Source organism: Gossypium arboreum, chromosome 3 (genome assembly GCF_025698485.1).
Source record: "Gossypium arboreum isolate Shixiya-1 chromosome 3, ASM2569848v2, whole genome shotgun sequence".
Lineage (NCBI taxonomy): Eukaryota > Viridiplantae > Streptophyta > Magnoliopsida > Malvales > Malvaceae > Gossypium > Gossypium arboreum.
The window spans coordinates 45,657,510-45,677,690 of NC_069072.1; the positions used below are offsets into that span (position 1 = coordinate 45,657,510).

The 20,181-nt window shown below is 33.3% G+C and overlaps 1 protein-coding gene across 1 annotated transcript; it reads left to right on the top strand.

The window, feature by feature from the left end:
- Nucleotides 1-14,605: 14,605 nt before the first annotated feature.
- On the top strand, nucleotides 14,606-18,659 carry LOC108480514 (phosphate transporter PHO1 homolog 3-like). The gene is made up of 11 exons (XM_017783540.2): nucleotides 14,606-15,586; nucleotides 15,678-16,014; nucleotides 16,127-16,247; nucleotides 16,389-16,518; nucleotides 16,701-16,821; nucleotides 16,949-17,207; nucleotides 17,309-17,413; nucleotides 17,521-17,565; nucleotides 17,657-18,085; nucleotides 18,178-18,311; nucleotides 18,415-18,659. Exons 1-11 carry the CDS (start codon nucleotides 14,992-14,994, stop codon nucleotides 18,512-18,514), a joined length of 2,376 nt encoding a protein of 791 aa, XP_017639029.1. The 5' UTR covers nucleotides 14,606-14,991; the 3' UTR covers nucleotides 18,515-18,659.
- The last annotated feature ends 1,522 nt before the right edge of the window (nucleotides 18,660-20,181 follow it).

Consider the following 20,181-nt stretch of genomic DNA (forward strand, 5'->3'; position numbering starts at 1 on the left):
GTTTTTAGAACTAAAATTATCAACAGGAGTAGTTGTGAAGAGATTGGATTCACTAGAGAAGTTGAATTCAAAGAATTTTTCTCATACCCAAAGACGTGATCGGTGGCTATTTTCAAGAAGGTTTCTTCTGATTAACTTGAGACTTCATTAATTAAGTATGTGCAGCATTATAAGTCAAGTTTATCTTAATTATTGGTGCTTATCACACTGCTGCCTAGTTATACATCTAAATTACATAGTTTACTTAGCACATTTTTACTTATAAACTATGCAAATTCCGAGTATATGGACAACTAATTGAGTCATTTTAGTTCATATTAAGACATAAGGCATAATTTTAGTAAAGTGTGTAATTTTATGAAATTAAGCATTAATTTTACATAATTTTACTATTTTATGCTACATGTTAATCTTTACTCAATTTGTTGTAGTTGGAACACTGAATTAATTAATGTGAGAGTCAATAAAAAACACACATGTAAGTGAGATAAAATCCACCTCATATGGATGGCTAGATGCTTAATTGGGCTTAGAAATATTACCTTGACCCAATTTGAAGATGGTTGCTGAAGAGAATTAAATTGTTTCTTAATTGGGTTACCAAAATCGTCCAACAAGGGGAAGAGAAGCCTAAATTCGACAAGACACCAGTAGCAACTCAAATTAGCTTCGGATTAACTGAATTGAAGGCCCATACATTTGTGAAAAAATCACAAATCAACCCCAACTTAGAGCTTTATTGCCGACCAACCCATGCCATGAATCACCAACAACCTCCCATCCTATATTTCATGGCCGACCAAGCAAAGGAGCAAACCGTTGGATCTCTATGCTATTTTTAGCAAACTCCCAAGCCATCCCCTACTATAAATACCACTTATCATCTTCCATTTCATTCATCCCTCCTCCCTTAAGTCATATTTCTATCATCTTTCTCTCATCTTTCTTTCTTCTTTTCCACGCATAACCCATCCATTTCCCCACTTCCCTTTAGCTGGCATTTCCCTTAAGAAAAAATCTATTGACCGGCCACCTTAAGGAGCAATTTGCAAAGGATCAATCAGGAGAATTGAAGGAAGCCACCACGACCAGTCTTTGGAGAATTCGTTGAAATCATCAAGAGTTTCTTCTTCTTTATTCTTTATTTTTGTTCTTAGTTATTCAAATATGTTTGCAAATTGTTTAATTGTATTTCTATTAACAATGATGGCTTAATTTTGTTTTAGTTGGAATGATTGCAATAATTTAATAAAATCCATTTGATTCATGTTTATGATATCTTGTGTCTTAGTTGTTCATTCTTCCAATTAAAATAATTTATGTATTTCATGCATTAAAAGATGTTTTGATGCATTAGAATTTTCATCAATCCTGACCAGATGGTAATTATTGGACATAATAATTGGAAGGTGCTTGCTTAATTTAGATCTTGATCTTGTTAAATTAAAGGTTTGTAATAACTCGAGAGAGCTCTATTACATTGTTTCAAAAGTGATTCGTCCATGTTACTTCACATAAATTCTAAGGAACCCTTAGTAAAATATGGACACAGAAATATACATGTTTTTCTAAGTATAAGAGTTTGAAAGAACTTATATCATATTCCAAGTTAATGAATGATCGAGTTGCCATGGAATTTTTTCGGAACATTGTTAAACATGATGAGAATAAATTGAGTCAAGTATTGTAATTATTCTAGCTTATTCATGTTATTTTTGTTAAACAAGTGATATTGCTGCTAAACCATCGCCTTGCATTCTACTTCATCTTATTTGCATTTAGGATTAATTTACATTTAGTTAATTAATTTAATTTAACATCTATCACCCCAAATTATTGTGTTTCTTTACCAACTGTGAATAGTAATTTTACAATTACCGATTTAAACACAATCCCTGTGGAGACGATAACTCTTTTACTTATTACTTAATAACGATTGTGTACACTTGCACATTCCATTGTGAACCACCTAAGATGCCTACAAATAGGAAGTATATTGCACAATCAAGGTGAACATTTTGTAGGGTAGAGAGTTGTGAACTGTTTCTTTTTTAAAGTATTCTTTGTTTGATTTCACACTCAATTTTAGGTTTTATTTGTGATTGAATTAAACTTGTCTAAGTGAGGTTTGGGTGAGTGGTTGTAACTAGTTGAGACTAGCTATTGTTGAAGGGTAGTTTGGACTTTTACCAATAGGTGGTTTGATCAATTGAGGAATAAAAGAACATTCGCTGAGAAAGCTTCATAGAGTAAGATTATTTTTTAATTGTGTTAACAAATGGTTGTGTGCAAATCTCTCTCTAGTTTCTCTATTTATGTTTTTGTTTTATTGTTTGATAAATCTTGCGACTAGACACAATATTGAACAGTTAGTTTATTCTCAAAAAAAAAAAACTAATGTGTTTTTCAAAATTGTTACCAATTAGGGAGACCTACTAAAAATTATTAAAAGATTGATCACCTTTATTTTGAAAACACTAGAGAGAGTGTGTAAGAAAATAAGAGAAATTTGAGAGAAAAGTAATGAGTTTTAAAAGAAAATAAAGGGGTTATGGAGTTTCGTGGGTAAATATATTCATTTATTATTTTTATATAAAACCATTTTTATAAAAAATTCAAAAATTTTGATGAATAATTTTGAATATTTATGGGTTCAATTAACCAAATATATAAAAATTTTAAAAATATTATGAGTAAAATTTTCTTTTATTTTTCTTTGTCATGCATATAGCTCCCCAAAATCAAATTTTCATATTTATTTGAGATAAAATATTATCTACTTGACTTATTTAGATGCTTTGCTTTTATGTGTTTGATTAACATGATAAATGAAGGAAGTAAACCAAGGTGAAGAAACATAGTGAAAAATAAGAAGAAAATAGAATACTTTATTTTTATTTTTTATTTGGTAAATAATTTATTATAGATTTAAGCCATCAAATAGTAGCAAATTTGTTTAAAATGAAGCAAAACACAAATAAGAAGAACAAGCAACAAGTAATCATAAGGGACTTGACTTTCCAAACCTAAAAAAAACTTGACTTGTGCAGTGCACGATGGCTTTGGCCAAAGCATCAACCATACTATTGGCTTCCCTAAAAGCAATCACAAATGACACTAATTTTCAATTACATACTAAAGCATCAATAACATTTAAAAGCTTCCAAAGATGCCAAAGATGAGCTTGAGGGAAAGGACACCAATTAATAGCGATTGTCGAGTCAAATTTGATGACGAAAGGATAGACAATTTTCAGCTAGTTTGATAAACAAATTCGAGAGCAATTTTTATCACAAGGAGTTTCGCCACATTTGAATCCAATATTCCTAAGGGAGCTGAGAAGAGAGCCAATATATCACTAGAAGAATTTCGAAGAACACCACTACAATCCCTTTACGAGTTGATTTACCTGAAACAAAAGGAGCACAAAGAAAAGGAAAATCCCAACAAGCTCATTCAAGGATGCAGTGGTCATGAGAAGAAGATTTGATAAAAAATAATGATCGCAATTTAATAAGAAAGAAAAAATCATCCACATTCCACAGTTTCCTTTTGAACTTGGTAGCATTTCAAGCAAACCAAATAGACCACAGCATTGCAGAGCAAGTCATGAGCCACCATCGCTTGATAATGCCCGAGAAAGGCATATCTCAACACTCGCAAAGAAATGAAAGAAATCATGAGGAAAGTGAAAATAAATCTACCACAAACTGAAAACTTGCTCCTAGGGAGCCTTAATCTAACTACACTCGAAGAATAAATGACCTTGGGTTTCAAGACATGAGTTGCACCAAGGACAATTGAGCAAAGTATGGCATTCAAAGAAATCACTCTACATGCTAGAAAGGGCATCGTAGGCAACCTACCGAAAGACAATAACTAGATAAAACATTGCACTTTTAGTTGAATACCATTAATAGCTCTGTAATTTTCTTGACAATGAATATGTAATGCCCGAAATTGAATGCCATTAATAGCTCTGTAATTTTCTTGACAGTGAATATGTAACGCCCGAAAAGTCTTTAGTTTCTAGGTTCATATTTGTGTCAAGTAATTGATCTGGTTCAATGGCTAAGTGTTCTATTTATATGCTTGAGGTTCTATGTTCGAATCATTTTCCTTAAATTTTAGGTGTTCTTATTTCTTCACCTAACTCATCACATTTGGTCTATCTTTAATTGTTTGTGAGTTGTTAGCAAGAGTGAGGTTGCTGGTTTAGTCGTAAAATCTTAGTTTACCCTTAGGTCCCAAGTTTGAATCTCATCGTGCCAAAATGGAATTAATTTTTGCTTTGTCTCTACTGTTGCCGCCCATACTTGTCAGAGTTTCAGTCAAACTCTACTACTAGATGGTTAGCTAATTAGATAATATTTTTATCATTTTTTTTGGAAATTATTAAAAGTTATCCCAAAATTTCCTCTCTAATTTTTATCCCTCTCTCCCCATTTTTTATTTTTCCCTCATTTTGCTAATGGAAACTCTTCCTCTGCCGCCTCTCTTTTTTGTTTCTTCTTCTTTTCATTTTGTTTTGTTTTCCATAATTTTGTGGGCAACCTCTTGCTTATTTTTCTTTTATGGCATCCAGACCTTGATTCCTCATGGTGTCGTCAATTCTTTGTTTTCTTTGTTAGTCATGTGCGCTTCGAAACTTCAGTTTAGTATTATTTTTTTTTTTATCTTAGGAGAGTTTTGGTTCTGTTAAGTGAAGATTGCGAGAAACATAACCCACCAGCAGTTTAGTTGCTGTTAAACCGCTATCTTTTCGGGGTAAGTGACCAAATGCTAGTTTAAAGGATTAGTTTAATCAAGTGTTGAAAACCAAATTCAAGTTTTGATTTCGTTGTTAAGTTTGCTAATCGAGTTAGTTGTGGATGTCGTGTACAGGGACTTAGAGTGTTGCTTTAGTGCCAACATTCTAAAAGTGATAAGGTGTATGACCTAACCTGTAATTTCTAAAAACGAACATGGAAATCTTAAAATTATGTGAAAATCGAAAGGAGACTGATGACGCTACACGGTCGTGTGTTGGGCCATGTGAAAAACACAGACGTATAGGCCATGTGGTCTAGTTGAGGTAGGGCGTGTGGAGCCTGATGGATCATGTGAGCCATTTTGAGTGGTCCGTTAGGCCAAGTATTAAATTCTAGACTCTGATTTGTAATATATTCTAAATATGTGTTAAATCATGATTCCTGTAAACATATGTGTATACGTATCTATAAAAGTAGGTTTCTGTTTAGTAAGACTCTGAGTAAGCTTAAATATTATGCTCATGTTTTGTTGTTATGTATGAGTAAATATGGCATGATCACTCAGTATGATTTTTTTATATGCATTGGGGTGAGAAAATATTTCGTGACATAGGAAATCTGATTTTGGCAGTTTAATTGCAGTATATATATTTTTGGCAGTATACTAGTAATAAATTTTTGGCAGTACAATTGCGCATTATCTAAGTGGCATACGACCACATTTTAGTGTAATGGATGGATGAGTTCTAGTAGCCCTACTTGGTGTGATTGGATGGTTGAAGATGATATGTAGCAGATGACGGTAGGATTATTTTGTATAAGTTTGTCATGTTAAGCATGATTGTAATTTTTGATCTACCTGTTCTGACATGTGCATCTATGCAAGATTTTATTAAATGGTTCTGTTTGTTTGATTTTGTTTGTGGGCCAAGGCACACATTGAGTTTTTTTTTTATCTTACTCCGTTTATTTAATATTTCAAGTAACCCTCAGACTTAGGATTTGGAGGCACTTGGGAGCTCAATTCAGTTACTTCGTATAAAACTTGTTTAGTATTCATATTTTTAATTTCATAGACTTTTGAACTATGGATCAGTTTTGCAGACTTTAATTTTGGTTTTGGGATTTGATAAGTATTTTAATTAGTTATCTAAAAAATTGGCATGTTTTCTAATGATTAAAACTTAACATCCGATTTTCATGGGTAAACAAGTCTAAAAAACTTTCCGCTTCAAAATCTTAATTGTGAATATGCGTTTTTACGAAGTAAGTAAATAAATTTGATAGCATGACATTTTAAATTAAATTAAGTTTTTTTTAAGATAACTTTTCAAAACCTTCATACATATGCCTTTCGACTGACAATTTTTCTTATCAAAAGGAATAAATGAGGTTTTATAACGATTATAGAATAATTTATGTTTTGAAAACATGTGTTCCAAGCTTTGAGTTATTGATGCAACCTTCATGATCCAATCATAACATCTTTGTCGAGTATTAGATGTTACAGAATAAATCATTTTTTCTCATGAATAAATATAATACGATCCTTCACAGAAGGCCTCAAAACAACATTGAAGGTGGCTGGAATGATAACATTGATTCCCTTTCAATCTTTCTCCCTCAAAGGCCTTAAGAATAAACATTTCCAATTAACCTCTTTAAAAGTATTACTCATAACATAATTTGAGACATTGTCCCAGTTATTGGCACCCAATGCATATGTTCGGGTATTAGATCCTTCAGCGACTTATCGGTGCACCATGAATCGAGCTAGAGCAACACGATATCTTTTAATAGGAGACAAGCTGATATTTATATAGCTGGTTAGTGAACTGATTGTCTCAAATCCATTCTAATTGAAAACATAAAATATAACACATGTAACACACATTTATGTTAACAAACCAACCACTTTTGTTTACACAAAATTCTATAACACCATCATTCACCTCACCTACCAACCTCTGTATGCTTCAACGCCCTTAAAAACCACACATATATCAAGAATAAAAAACTATGAATTCCATTGGTACTTATAAGTTAAACTCCCAACTTGCATATTAGTCTACAAAAGATGATGCTAACTGTTTAGCATTACTTTTAAGAAGTAATTTTGAGGTAAAAAATATTTTTGAGATAAAACTATTGTTAAACAAGATGCTTTTGAGTTTTTCAAAAGTGCTCTTGAAGTAAAAAAAAAAAAAAAAATTCAAAAGCAATTTTTTAGACAAAAGCATAAGTAGAAAATTTTAGCTTTTGCTCAAAAGTGTTTTTGGGCCCAAAAAACACTTTTGAGAAGTAATTCTAAAGTAAAGGCTAGTTTAGCATTTTTTTTTTTGATAAAATTCCAGATTGGGCTTGTATAAGTGTGATAAGAGTAATACAATAATGTTCACAACCAAAACTAGCACAAACACGGCCTAAAAACAGAAGGTCCAAAATAAGAGAAACATAAAGAAAACAACCCAGTATAGTACTGCTATCCTAAAAACATAACAAATTATCTAAATATTTTATAAAGAATTCTGGAACAGCAATTAATGCGCCGAACCAGTGCCCAATCAAAACGCTCTGAAATCTGTCGACCCATCATTTCATCATTTCCTTTTCAATTTTGATGATTTCAGTTCTAGAAAGCTTAACTTCCTAAAAAAAATTCATTTTCCATGAAGCTTTCCTCTCCTTCTTCTTTCTTCCCTAATAGATTCCTTAATCTAGTTCTTGTTCCCAGTCAATCCTTTCCTGATCTTCGGCATATGCAGGGACGTCCATTTCCAGGTACACCTCATTCCTTCTCTTTAAAGTTTATGTTGTAAGGAGATAAGCAAGGGTGTTTGCTTGTCTCGGTGTGTGTTTGAATCTGACTGTGTTAGCTCTCTTTATCTCCTATTGTATATCATAGATGGATGTCGCTATCAATGACCGATCCTGATATTTTGTTTTACATTTTCTGATTATTGCGAGGGAATCTCTTTCGATGATGATTTAGTGGCAACCCTTTTCCACCCCTGTTTGGACTGTTTTCTAACATGCTATTGCTTTAGCAACAAAAGCTGAGGTAATCCCGTGATGAATCTTTGAACATGATAAGAGAACTCTTCCTTCCTCATTTCTGGCTACTATACCTGAGGCCGACTGGTTCTGCCTCTCATTGTACGCACAATCAAAGTCCATATTTTGAACCATGATTTTATTCTGGATAGATAACATTGTCCATACTTCCACTATAACAGGGTATTCTCGGAATAAATGGTCAATGGTTTTAGCCTTTGCCCCACATCGAGGGCAATTTGTGTTGTTTGCTAGGTTTCTGCTTAGCATATTAGTCTTTGTAGGCAGATAATTCCATGAAAATTTCCAAATTGTAATCTTTATTTTTGCTGGTCAATTTAGGAGCCAAAGTTTTTGTAAAAATTCCTATAGGTAGTTTGTAAAGCATAAGCTCTAGGAATTTCATCATAATCTTGTAATAGTTTATAGGTACTGCGTGTCGAGAATTTTCCCGAAGACTCTGCCCCCATGTGAGAAATAATCGTGAGGTGTTTGTGCGAAGGAGATATGAAGGATTCTTGCAGCGTCTTCTTCTGAGAAGGTATTATGAATTAACTCCTTTTTCCGTAGTCTATTATTGCTATCAATCAAATCAATTACTTTAGAATCGCTCATTGCATTAACCACTGTAGATAATCTAAAATTGGGTGCCTTTGGTATCCAAACATCATTATTGATAGATATGTTAAGACCTGTACCAACCATCCAACATAGTCCTTTTTTTCAAAATACCTTTAGCTGCCTATATACTTTTCCACACATAAGAGCTGGAATTTCTTAACCGGGAGTTTAAAAAATGATCATTTTGAAAATATTTGGCTTTAAAGACTTGTGTAACTAGAGAATTCTGATTATTAATAATTCTTCATCCTTGCTTAGCTAATAATAAAATGTTAAATTGGGCCATATTTCTGAAACCCATTCCTCCCTCCACTTTAGGACAACACATAAATTTCCATTGACATCAATGAATTCCTTTCTTCCCTTTTCCTTTTTGCCACCAGAATCTAGCAAAAATATTTTAAAAATCCCCACAAAGTGACTTAGGTAAAAGAAAACAAGTCATTGCATAAGTTGCTATGGCTTGTAGTACGGATTTTATAAACACCTCCTTTCCCCCTTGAGATAGGAATCGTGTACTCCATTTTTCAACTCTTTGCTTTATCCTATCCTTAAGATTCTGAAACGACTCCTTCTTTCATCTACCCACCACATTAGGGAGACCTAAATATTTCTCCATATTTGTCGAGCACTTTACTCCCATATCATTTGAGATTTCTGCTTTGTCCCCTTCTGTCATATTAAAGCTGAAGAGGATTGTTGATTTGTTGAAGTTAACACATTGGCCGGAACATTGTTCATATTCCCTTAAAATATCCTTTAGAATCCTTGTTCCTCATTTTGTAGCTTCACCAAATAGAATACAGTCATCTACAAGCAATAGATGTGAAATCGCTGGTCCTCTTCTACTAGCCTTAACACCCTTTATCAATCCCTCTTTCGTAGCCAGCCTAATCAAAGAAGATAATCCTTTACTACATATCAGAAAGAGAAAAGGGATAAGTGGATTGCCTTGACGGAGCCCTCTAGTAGGTTTGAAAACATTGCCTCTACTCCCATTAATGTTTACTGCATACGATGCTGTGGATATACACATCATAATTAGTACCATCCATTCTTCTGCGAATCTTATTCGAAGCATTACTGGCTTCAAAAAACCCATTCAACTCTGTCATAAGCTTTACTCATATCTAGTTTCACTGCCATGAATCCCCTTTTCACCGTCCGTTTTTGGCGTAATGTGTGTAGAAGCTCATAGGCTATTAGCACGTTGTCAGATATTAATCTGCCCGGGACAAAAGCACTTTGAGCATTGTTAGTGCATCTTTCAATAAATTCCTGAAGGTGATTTGCAATTGTTTTGGCAACAATCTTATATATAACTGTGCATAGGCTAATAGGTCGAAAATTTACAAGACTTGTAGGATTAGAGATTTTTGGAATAAGTACCAATTCTGTTAGGTTTAAAGATTCGAAATCCTTACCCTTATTTAAGATGCCCAAACAAAAATCTTCGATATCTTAGCTTACAATGTGCCAAAATTTCTAAAAAAATAATGCCGGGAAACCATCATGGCCTGGTGCTTTAGTGGGCCCCATGCCTTTCAGTGCCAAATACACTTCTCCTGCTGAATATTTTGCCAATAAAGCTATATTGATATAATGTGAAATGCTATTGTCAATACCTGATAAAAGATGGGATAAATTCCTCACTCCATTAGATGAAAAAAGATTCTGGAAGGAAGCTGTACCTGCCCCTTTTATTTTTGATTCATCACAGATTTCCTTGCCATCATCTGTTTCCAGACTATTATTGTGTTGAATCTTCTTCGAATGGAGGCAAATTTATGAAAAAATGCTGTATTCTTATGCCCAAGTTGAAGCCAAATTAGCCCGTGCTCGTTGCTCCCATTACATTTCATCTTTATCAATCTCCATATTAAGCTGAATTCTAGTATCAATTGCCTTTGCCAGTATTTCATCATATATTTCCTTTTCCATTAACTCTCTGAGTTCCTTTGTAAGCTTACTTTTCAATCCGTCTCGTTTCTTTTTTATTAAATCTGCCCATCTTGTCAAATTGATTTGTAGCCTTTGCAATTTATCAAAAATTATTCCATTTGATGACTCTTATGATTTCTTGATCTCTTGTTCAAGCGACTCCTCCATAGTCCACCATGCCACGAATTTGAATCTTGGAATTCCTTTAAAGCTGCTTCCAGTTGTTGTATTAATAAGAAGGGGGCAATGATATGATAATGAAGACATGAAATGGTGTATATTACGTCTTGGAAAAAGCTTCATCCATTTTTCATTCGCAACACCCCTATCTAACCTCTCTCTGATATTTGTTTCTGCCATATTTCGTTTTTCCCATGTAAACCATACCCCTGTATAACCCACATTAACTAGATGGCATTCCTTTAGGACCTTTCGGAAGGCTTCTATCCTTTTCTCCTCTTTCGGTTGACCGCCACTTTTTCGAAAAAATACATTATTTCATTAAAATCCCCACCCACTAGCTAATGATAATCTTGTTCCTGACCCAAAGTCCTCAATAGATTCTACGAGACATTTTTATTATGCATTTAGGGTGAACCATGGAAACCTGTAAATCTCCATTCTTCATTAACACTGTCTTCTTTGATTAGCACATCAATATGATTGGATGAGAACGTTTTTAAACTAACCTGGAAATTTTCTTTCCATGCTAGACAAATTCCTCCACGAGAACCTTTTGCACCACATCAATCCTATTTTCAAAAATGCATCTCCTCCTAATTTTTCCATCCATTTTTCATCAATTTTAATCTCCATAAAGAAGACCATTTAGGGGTTTTGTTGCTTCAGAAAAAACCAAAGCCTTCTCACTGCTTGTGGATTCCCTAGTCCACGGACATTCCAGCATATTATTTTCATTGTATTCGGTTGGCTTGCCTTTTGGCAGTCGCCGATCTTTTTGGTTGGAGTTTTCTACCAGCAAATATATTCCAGCATCGTTTTCCAAAACCTGTCCACCATATCTCATCTTTTTTGTTGTGTCTTCCCAGATTCCTTCTATACCACAGTCACCAACTTCGACCTCTGCTGATTTTCTTTTCCTCAGTTTGCTCTTTTCCTTAGAAGTGCTTCTCTCTTTTGTTGATTCAATTCTTTTCCAACTAGATTTTCTGATTGGTTTTAGCATATCTTCAATTGTATAATTATTCCTAGTGTCTTTATCATCAACGATTATCCCATCCTTTTGCCTCTTTTTCGCATCTTCTACTTCTATCAAACGAGTAATATCCTGTTTTCCTGGAGACATGTCAGTACTCTCTTTCTCTTGTGGATGCTTTCCATGGTTCTCCTCTGTATTTCCTATATACGAACATTGTGGGTGCAGTTTTTTTGAAAGAGCATTAAATTTTAAACTCTCTCTTCCAAACAAATTTAATTCTGCTTTTAGCGTTAGTGAGAAAGGTAGGTTATCTCTAATTTTGACTTTTTCTGCAGGTTTTATCACTTGACATTCTTAGAGACCATACCCCATTCTTCCACAGCCAAAACAGAAAGTAGGTAATTTCTCGTATTTAAAAGAAATCCAAGAATTACTTCAATTATCTATTGAGACAAAAATACCCCTTCTGAGAGGTTTCTGCAAATCTAAATTAACTCTAAGATGGCAAAACTCACCATTAATTTAAGATCTAATTATGCCACCAAAAGTAGCTCCAATAGCATGCAAAAGATCTTTTCTGTCGAGCTCTGGTAAGCAAGGTCCTATCTTGATCCAAAACGGGGATGAAATAAGTTTGATCTACTTTCTTTCTATCGACTTTGTTAAGCAATCAAAGATAATTAAATTCTTCCGAAATAACCATGGCTGACCTTCCATAATTGTTTCTAAATCTTCATCAGATTCAAACATAATCAAAAAAAGGTTTTGCTCGGCAAGTTTAATCTCAAATTTTTTCTTTGTTTTCCATATACTCTTCATCCATGCCCTAAAACTGTCTGGATTGTAGGATTTCTCTGTCCATATTGTACAGATTAGAGTTGGCTTGTCGTTTGGTTCCACCATCAAACTCTTGACTGACAATTGAATAAGTTCTGCCAAAAGAGAGATCTCGTCTCTCCCAAAACCCTCTTCGCCACCACTTTCCATCATCCCAAACCGCAACAACCACTGTTTTTGCTAGGATACTAAAGAGAGCACTCTTGGCTTTTAGGGTTTTTTTAGCCAGTTTAGCATTATTTTTTAAAAGTGCTTTAAAAAAGTGATTTCGAGAAGTACTTTTGAAAAATTTTATTGAAAATTTAAATGCTTAGTATTGTTGTAAAAAAGTACTTTTAAGAAATAAAATATTCATATTAGACATGATGTTATAAAGTAACAAATAAGCATTTAAATAATGTTCAAATTAGTTAATATTATGATATTTTAATAAAAATATAGAAAATAATTTATTATAATTTGTTGTTAATATTTTAATATATGAAAAAAATCAAATATTTTTAAGTAATTAACCAGAGGAGGGAAAATACCATGTGTTGGAGGGATGAAAACGTAATTAAGCTTTCAAAAGTCCTTTTGAGAGAGAAAAGTTCAAAATTTTCAATTTCTCCATTTGAGAAAAAGTGCTTTTCAAAAGTCAAAAATTTTCTTTAAAAGTTGACTGTTTAGCATTCCTAAGCACAGCCTAAGCTTTAGTCAATATCATTATGTATCCGCATTTCCAATGACCAAAAGAATAATTGTAATTATAAGTAAACATGTGCTACCAACCAAGCTTAAATTGGTATTATGTAGTTTATATCTCGTTCGGATTAAGATTTCGATACATTTTTGTAACTTATTTTTGTAAAGTTGAAGGAAAAATCATTATACCTTAAAGAAAACATCATATTTAAATCTTACATAATATTTAAATTATCGATAATATATAAAATCTTATAATTTCAAATATTATAAATTATGTTTGTGACTACATGCCTAAAATTGGTTACAATTATTATAGTTTCAAATTCTAAGAAATTATGATTAAAATGTGAATAAAATTATATAATACTACATTAAAATGGTTAAAATTATTATAGTTTCAAATAAATAAATTAAACCTAAAATATTTGACAATTATAAAATAAAAATTCATGTCAGCTACTAGGTAACTTGTATAATCTTTCTCTAGATTTTTAAACAATTTTATTATATTTGTACTTTCCCAACCAATAAATAAGAGTATAATATGCTTCAACGTCATTAAAACTCACGTCCTCCTACATTAATAATAATGTCCATATCAATTGAACTAAAATTTAATCGACTCTTTAAAAAAAAAAAAACTCAATAAGCTCAATTCTCTATATTTTTATTAAAAAGAAAAGTCTAATTGATTAAATCAAATTCATTTTGTTATTTATAACTCCACAGACTGACTTATTAACGAAAAATATTGTTTTTGAAAGGGAAAAAAAATAATAATATGGTGTGCGGGGTGGAAGTGAGAGGATGCTTTAATATTGGTTTAGTAGTGGAGTGTGTCATAATTTCAGCATGCGGACTTGTTCAATATCATTCTAATACTGGAAATTAAATGCATTCATTGTAAAATGTCAAAGTTTTTTCTAATAAAACTCGGAACCGGTTGCCAACCTATTTGGGGAAATTATATATTTTTATGCTAAAAGATACATTTAATTTGAATTTTAAAAGATCTCATAAAAATTCATATAATTTAATTATTAAACTTGATACAAATCATTATTATTTTATTATAATTGTCACATTAAAAGAATTAAAATTTTTCTATTAACAAAAATATAAAAAATTTAACTTTCATCAAATTAATTTTAGAATCTAAATTATTTTTTAACATATCATTTCAAATAAAAAATCACAAAAACATATTAAGGAAAAATTCAAACTTCAATAACAAATTCATTTAGTTGCGTTGTAAACACATACATTGAATTGGATGTGTAGATGTTGCAATTAATCCTTCACAGTCGAGTGTAAGCGCCGTACATTGGAGAAGTCTTTTTAATATATAAATAACACCAAATCTTTTAAGATGAGTCACCTAATACGGAATGAACGAAACGCCCAAGGGGCACACACATTATTCAACGGTGGGGGCGGGCGGTCAATCCCAGTTGCCTATTCAACCTTTAATGTTTAATAACCAATTAAGGTAGGAAAAGATCAAAAAGTTTAATCCTTTTTATTTAAATTCCAACGTACCCATTTTCTGTCTCTAGTATATCAGGTCTTACCTGACACACGGTTTTCTACTCTTATCAATGCCCAAAGGGTGTTTTGTTCCTTGCTGAACTAATTTCTTGGCTCTTTCCCTCTTCTATTTCTCCCTCCAACTCCCACCTTCTACTATATATCTATATCTATATCTATATCTATATATATATTTCAGCTACCTGCACCTAACGAAACCACCCTCATCAACTTGCTCTAATTTCAACTCGTTTTTGTTATTTTTCAACTCTTTTCTTTGTGGGGTTTTCTTCAATTTCGAGACAACAAGAAGAAGACCCAGATCTCAGAAGCTTCATAGTGAAAACTGTACTTACTGTATCTATTTCAGCATTGCCTCATCTGCATTGCCATTGGCAGTTGTAATCGGAAAAGATGAAGTTTGGGAAGGAATTTGCGTCTCAAATGGTGCCAGAATGGCAAGAAGCATACATGGATTACGATTACTTGAAAACCCTTTTGAAAGAACTGCAACGTTTCAAGCATAGGACGAAGCCACCGGCTGCACCTGCGCTGAAACGAAAGCTCACGCTCTACAGAGCTTTCAGTGGCTTAACACAGAGGCACCACCACCATAACCCAACCAGCCCATCCTCCTCACCTGATGATATTGAAAGCCAACCCATCTTGGTGAACTCTGTGAGCCGAGATGGGTCGCAAAGTTATGAAACGACGTTCCTGATGTCGTCGGAGGAAGGGGGCGAGTATGAGCTGGTTTACTTTAGAAGGCTTGATGATGAGTTCAACAAAGTGGACAAGTTTTATAGGGCTAAAGCGCAAGAGGTGATGAAAGAAGCTGATGTGTTGAACAAGCAAATGGATGCCTTGATTGCTTTTAGGATTAAAGTTGAGAACCCTCCAGGGATTCATTTCGACAGGTCTGTGGAGATGACTCGTCTTGCTTCTGATATTGCAGCTTCTGCTGCTGCACTCTCTGCTTCTACTCCATCTGGGGCTAAATCAGCAAGCAGTAACTTTCTGTTCTCTCTAAACCTCTTATCTCTATGACTTTTTTCAGTCACTTCCTTACCTTACCTTCCTGTTTGAACTTTGATATGCAGAAAGGGCTGCTCACCTGGAAGCCATTGAAGAAAGCACCCATGGCCAAGCTGATGATGACGATAATGGCGATGAGAAAGAGAGAAATACTTCGACTTTAGAAGCAAAACCAGCAAAGCCCAAACCCAAGGTCATTGTACCCGCACCACTTGAAATACTTGACCGGGTGAAAATGAACAATACCCTCGAGACTCCTCGTTCCACCATTAAAGGTGTTCTCAAGGTTCCAAACCATACGGATCTGAGTTTCAGTAGGGAAAATCTAAGAAAGGTTGAAGAACAACTTAAGCGGGCTTTTGTTGAATTTTACCAAAAGCTTCGCCTGCTTAAAAGTTTCAGGTGATGTCTTCTTCTGCTTTTTTTTTTCCGACAAATTTCTACCATTTGTTTCTACAGTCTCTGTTTTCTTCTAAACTGATTGTACCAATCCTTCTACCCTGGAATTTAACAGCTTTCTGAATACGTTGGCTTTCTCCAAAATAATGAAGAAGTATGATAAGATCACTTCCAGAAGTGCGTCAAAATCTTACATGAAAATGGTGGATAACTCCTACCTCGGTAGCTCTGAAGAGGTAATGTTTCTTATCACAAAATTTATAGTGGGCCACAGCTAATTCAGCATCATTGGTTTCCTTCCAAACAATGCAGCTACTCTGTTTAATTCCTTAATTTTTATTTTACAAGTGACCTAAAATAGAAGTTTTCATCACCAGGTAACAAAACTAATGGAGAGGGTTGAAACAACATTCATAAAGCACTTTTCAAATGCAAACCGTTCTAAGGGAATGAGCATTTTAAGACCCAAAGTCAAACGAGAAAGGCATAGGACAACTTTTTCAACAGGTAAGATTTCTGTCAATAATTGTAACTTCTGGTTGAGGCTGTAAACATATGATCATTTTCAGAACCTGAGAGTTGTCTAGTCGGGTTCACGCAATTACCTTTAAAGGCTAGTAAGATCGTTTTCTCCCGTGTTGGATCTCTTTATGGCCTTTCCCTGATCATGTCTATAAAAAAAATTCCAGGTTTTTTCGCTGGCTGTGCAGCCTCTCTTTTGCTAGCACTTATTCTGATGATTCGTGCCCGTAATATCATGGATAGTGAAGGAAGGACTCAATACATGGAAACCATGTTTCCTCTTTACAGGTACTTTTAATTCTTTCTTCTTCAGGTTTACCACTGCATAGACTTGACAATTCAAGCATAGACCTGATCCAAGTAGTAACATTTTTTAACAAGTTATGCTAACTGATAAGCCTCTTTGCCTCTGCAGTTTGTTCGGCTTCATTTTTCTACACATGTTAATGTATGCCATCAATATATTTTACTGGCGGAAGTACAGAGTCAATTATGCCTTCATATTTGGTTTCAAGTCAGGAACTGAACTGGGTTATAGACAAGTTCTGCTTGTGAGTTTTGGTCTTGGGGCATTGGCATTAGCCAGTGTGCTCGCCAACCTTGATATGGAGATGGATCCCAAAACAAAAGACTATAAAGCATTCACTGAACTTGTTCCTCTAATGTTGGTTGTGGTAAGATACCATCTATTCAATATCAATATATATATATACATATTGGTCCCATTCATTTTCCAACAACAATTATTAACTCACATCCTTTTGCTATGTTGCAGTTTATATTTATCGTCCTGTTCCTGCCATTCAACGTCTTGTATCGATCAAGTCGATTCTTCCTCCTCACATGTTTGTTCCATTGCATATGCGCTCCTCTATACAAGGTAAATTGAAAAGATATGGAGGAAATTTACATAAAGTTGATCAAACAAATTAAGATTAAAATTGTAGAACAAATCTTATTCATCTCTAAATGTCTGTCCTGCTGCAGGTCACACTCCCAGATTTCTTCTTGGCCGATCAGTTAACTAGCCAGGTTTGTGACAAATTACTCCCAGCTTTCTTCTTGGACGACCCTCCTTTCCAAGTCATAGGAAGTACTGACATCATTGTATTAATTTTTACAGGTGCAAGCCATTAGGAGCTTAGAGTTTTACGTTTGCTACTATGGTTGGGGAGACTTTAAGCGCAGAGAGAATACTTGCAGAGATAGTAGTGTGTATAATACTTTCTACTTTGTCGTGGCGGTGCTTCCATACTTGGCTCGCCTCCTTCAGTGCCTGCGCCGTCTCTTTGAAGAGAAAGATGGGATGCAAGGACTGAATGGATTGAAATATTTCCTGACAATTGCAGCTGTATGTCTGAGAACAGCTTACAGCCTTAACAAGGGAATTGTGTGGAGAATAATAGCCTGGATTGTCTCAGCCATTGCAGCAATATTTTGTACATACTGGGACTTGGTTTATGACTGGGGGCTTCTAAATAGGCACTCCAAGAACCGTTGGCTGAGAGACAAACTCCTTGTTCCTCACAAGAAAGTATATTTTGGAGCCATGGTGGGTTACAATTTACAATATTGAAAAATTACTAGTTTCCATCATTACGTACTATAATTGTCACTTAACGAATTACCTATATGAAATTTCAGGGCTTGAATATTTTACTCAGATTTGCCTGGCTCCAAACAGTGTTGAATTTCCAGTTTCCATTGCATCCACAAACCCTGACGACGATTGTGGCTAGTCTTGAGATCATTCGTCGTGGCATATGGAATTTCTTCAGGTAACAAAAAAAAAAAGTTGAATCATATAACACTACATTAATCTTTTCCCAGACTTTCCAAACCAAGTAGTCATTAATACTGTTAACGGACTGTTAATATCAGGTTGGAGAATGAGCATTTGAACAACGTTGGGAAGTACCGAGCATTCAAGTCTGTACCATTACCATTCAATTATGATGAGGACGATGACAAAGACGATTAATTTAGTAAAGAATAAGAACATTCAGCTTAACTCAATTGTAAAGAATGATTTGGATAATTTGGCAGGAGTTTTGAGATTTGATGGTGTTTTCTGGTGGAGTGTACAAAATCCAAGTTTATTATTAAAAAAGTGGTTTATGTACAAATATAGTGGAATTTAGAAGTTAAAGCCAATCAAGCACATCCCCTTAAGTTCCAAAAACAAAATTGATTTTAAGTTTGAGGTTGTCACATGTTTCGGCATTTTCAGAATCCAACACTTACATGCACGTTATTTAGTAGTTACGACTCATCGGTTAAAATTTTGAGCTTTCCTCATAATTTAGTTTTTTAAATTTTAAAATTTAACTTTAATTGTAAAAATTATTAAAATTATTTTCATCAATTGGAATTTATTATAACATCATTTTTAATTATATTATTATTTTTATTTCAAAATTCACATATATAAATTTTTAATCACTAGAAATGAGTTTTAAATTTAAAAAAAATTAAATTAAATTCGAAGCCAAATTTATGGGAAGTATGAGCATATTTTAACTTTCTTCGACCAACTTGAATATTAGAGATAGAGCCGCCAGACAATCCTACGTGGGGTAGGTAAGTAGGATAAACTAAAAAAATCATTGACCTAAAAGAGAACAGTACCATCGAGGCTATCGATCGATTGGTTCAAAACGTTGCTGCCGGCCACGTGATTTGTGTCCAGGACCAATGCCCATTAATTAGTACTCGACAAAGTGAATCATGCTAGTGCCCATTGTTTACAAGGTAAGTTTCAAGTATTATCTAAGAAGGAGATGAACCATATGAATTGTATTTGGAGGAGGATGAATGGGACATTGTTTGGTAATCACTTTTACAAGACAAAATAAAAATTATGGAGACATGAGATGATTTAATCAAAAGAATGTAAGGAAATCTTTGAGCAGAATAACAATAGATTGACCATGAAAATGAACATAGCCGAATGTTTATATTATGGACTTTTGGGGCTTTAGGGCTATTGATTGCATGAGAGTAAGGACTATCTTAACATTGTTTTTGAAAAATACTTTTAAAAAGTACGGTAAAAAAATATTTTCGGGAAGTACTTTTGAAAAAATTAGTTTAAGATTTGAGCGTTCTCACAAAAATTATTTTTGAGAAATAAAATGTCTATTTTAAATATGGAATTATAAAATAACGAATATATATTTAAATAATGTTCAAATTAGTAAATATTATGATATTTTAACAAGAATATAAAAATAATTTAGTATAACTTATTGTTAATATTTTAATATATGAAATATTAATTTTAAAAATTTCTAAGCAATTAATATTAATTATTTATAAAATTTAATTAGAATATATAAATTATATTTAAATATTTAAATATAATTATTAAATATTTGTAATTAGATATTAACACAGCTTGTATTATTTTTATATATATATATTTTAATTTTTAATTAATAATTTTAACACATTTATATTATTTTATTTTAAAATGTAATTTGAATATATAACCTATATTAGATATTAACATAACATAGAATACATAAACTAACAAATTAAAATATCGATGCATTTGGATTAAAGTTTCAAAAAGGGGTAATATTTATATACCAAATACATCATCAAAGATTTTACATTAGCATTTACAATTTAAAGTGAATTCATTAA

Coding starts and splice junctions, on each gene's coding strand:
- LOC108480514 (XM_017783540.2), top strand. CDS start 14,992: ATGAAGTTTGGGAAGGAATTTGCGTCTCAAATGGTGCCAGAATGGCAA. Junction 16,822..16,948: donor ACCATGTTTCCTCTTTACAG/GTACTTTTAATT, acceptor TTGCCTCTGCAG/TTTGTTCGGCTTCATTTTTC. Junction 17,414..17,520: donor TATGCGCTCCTCTATACAAG/GTAAATTGAAAA, acceptor GTCCTGCTGCAG/GTCACACTCCCAGATTTCTT.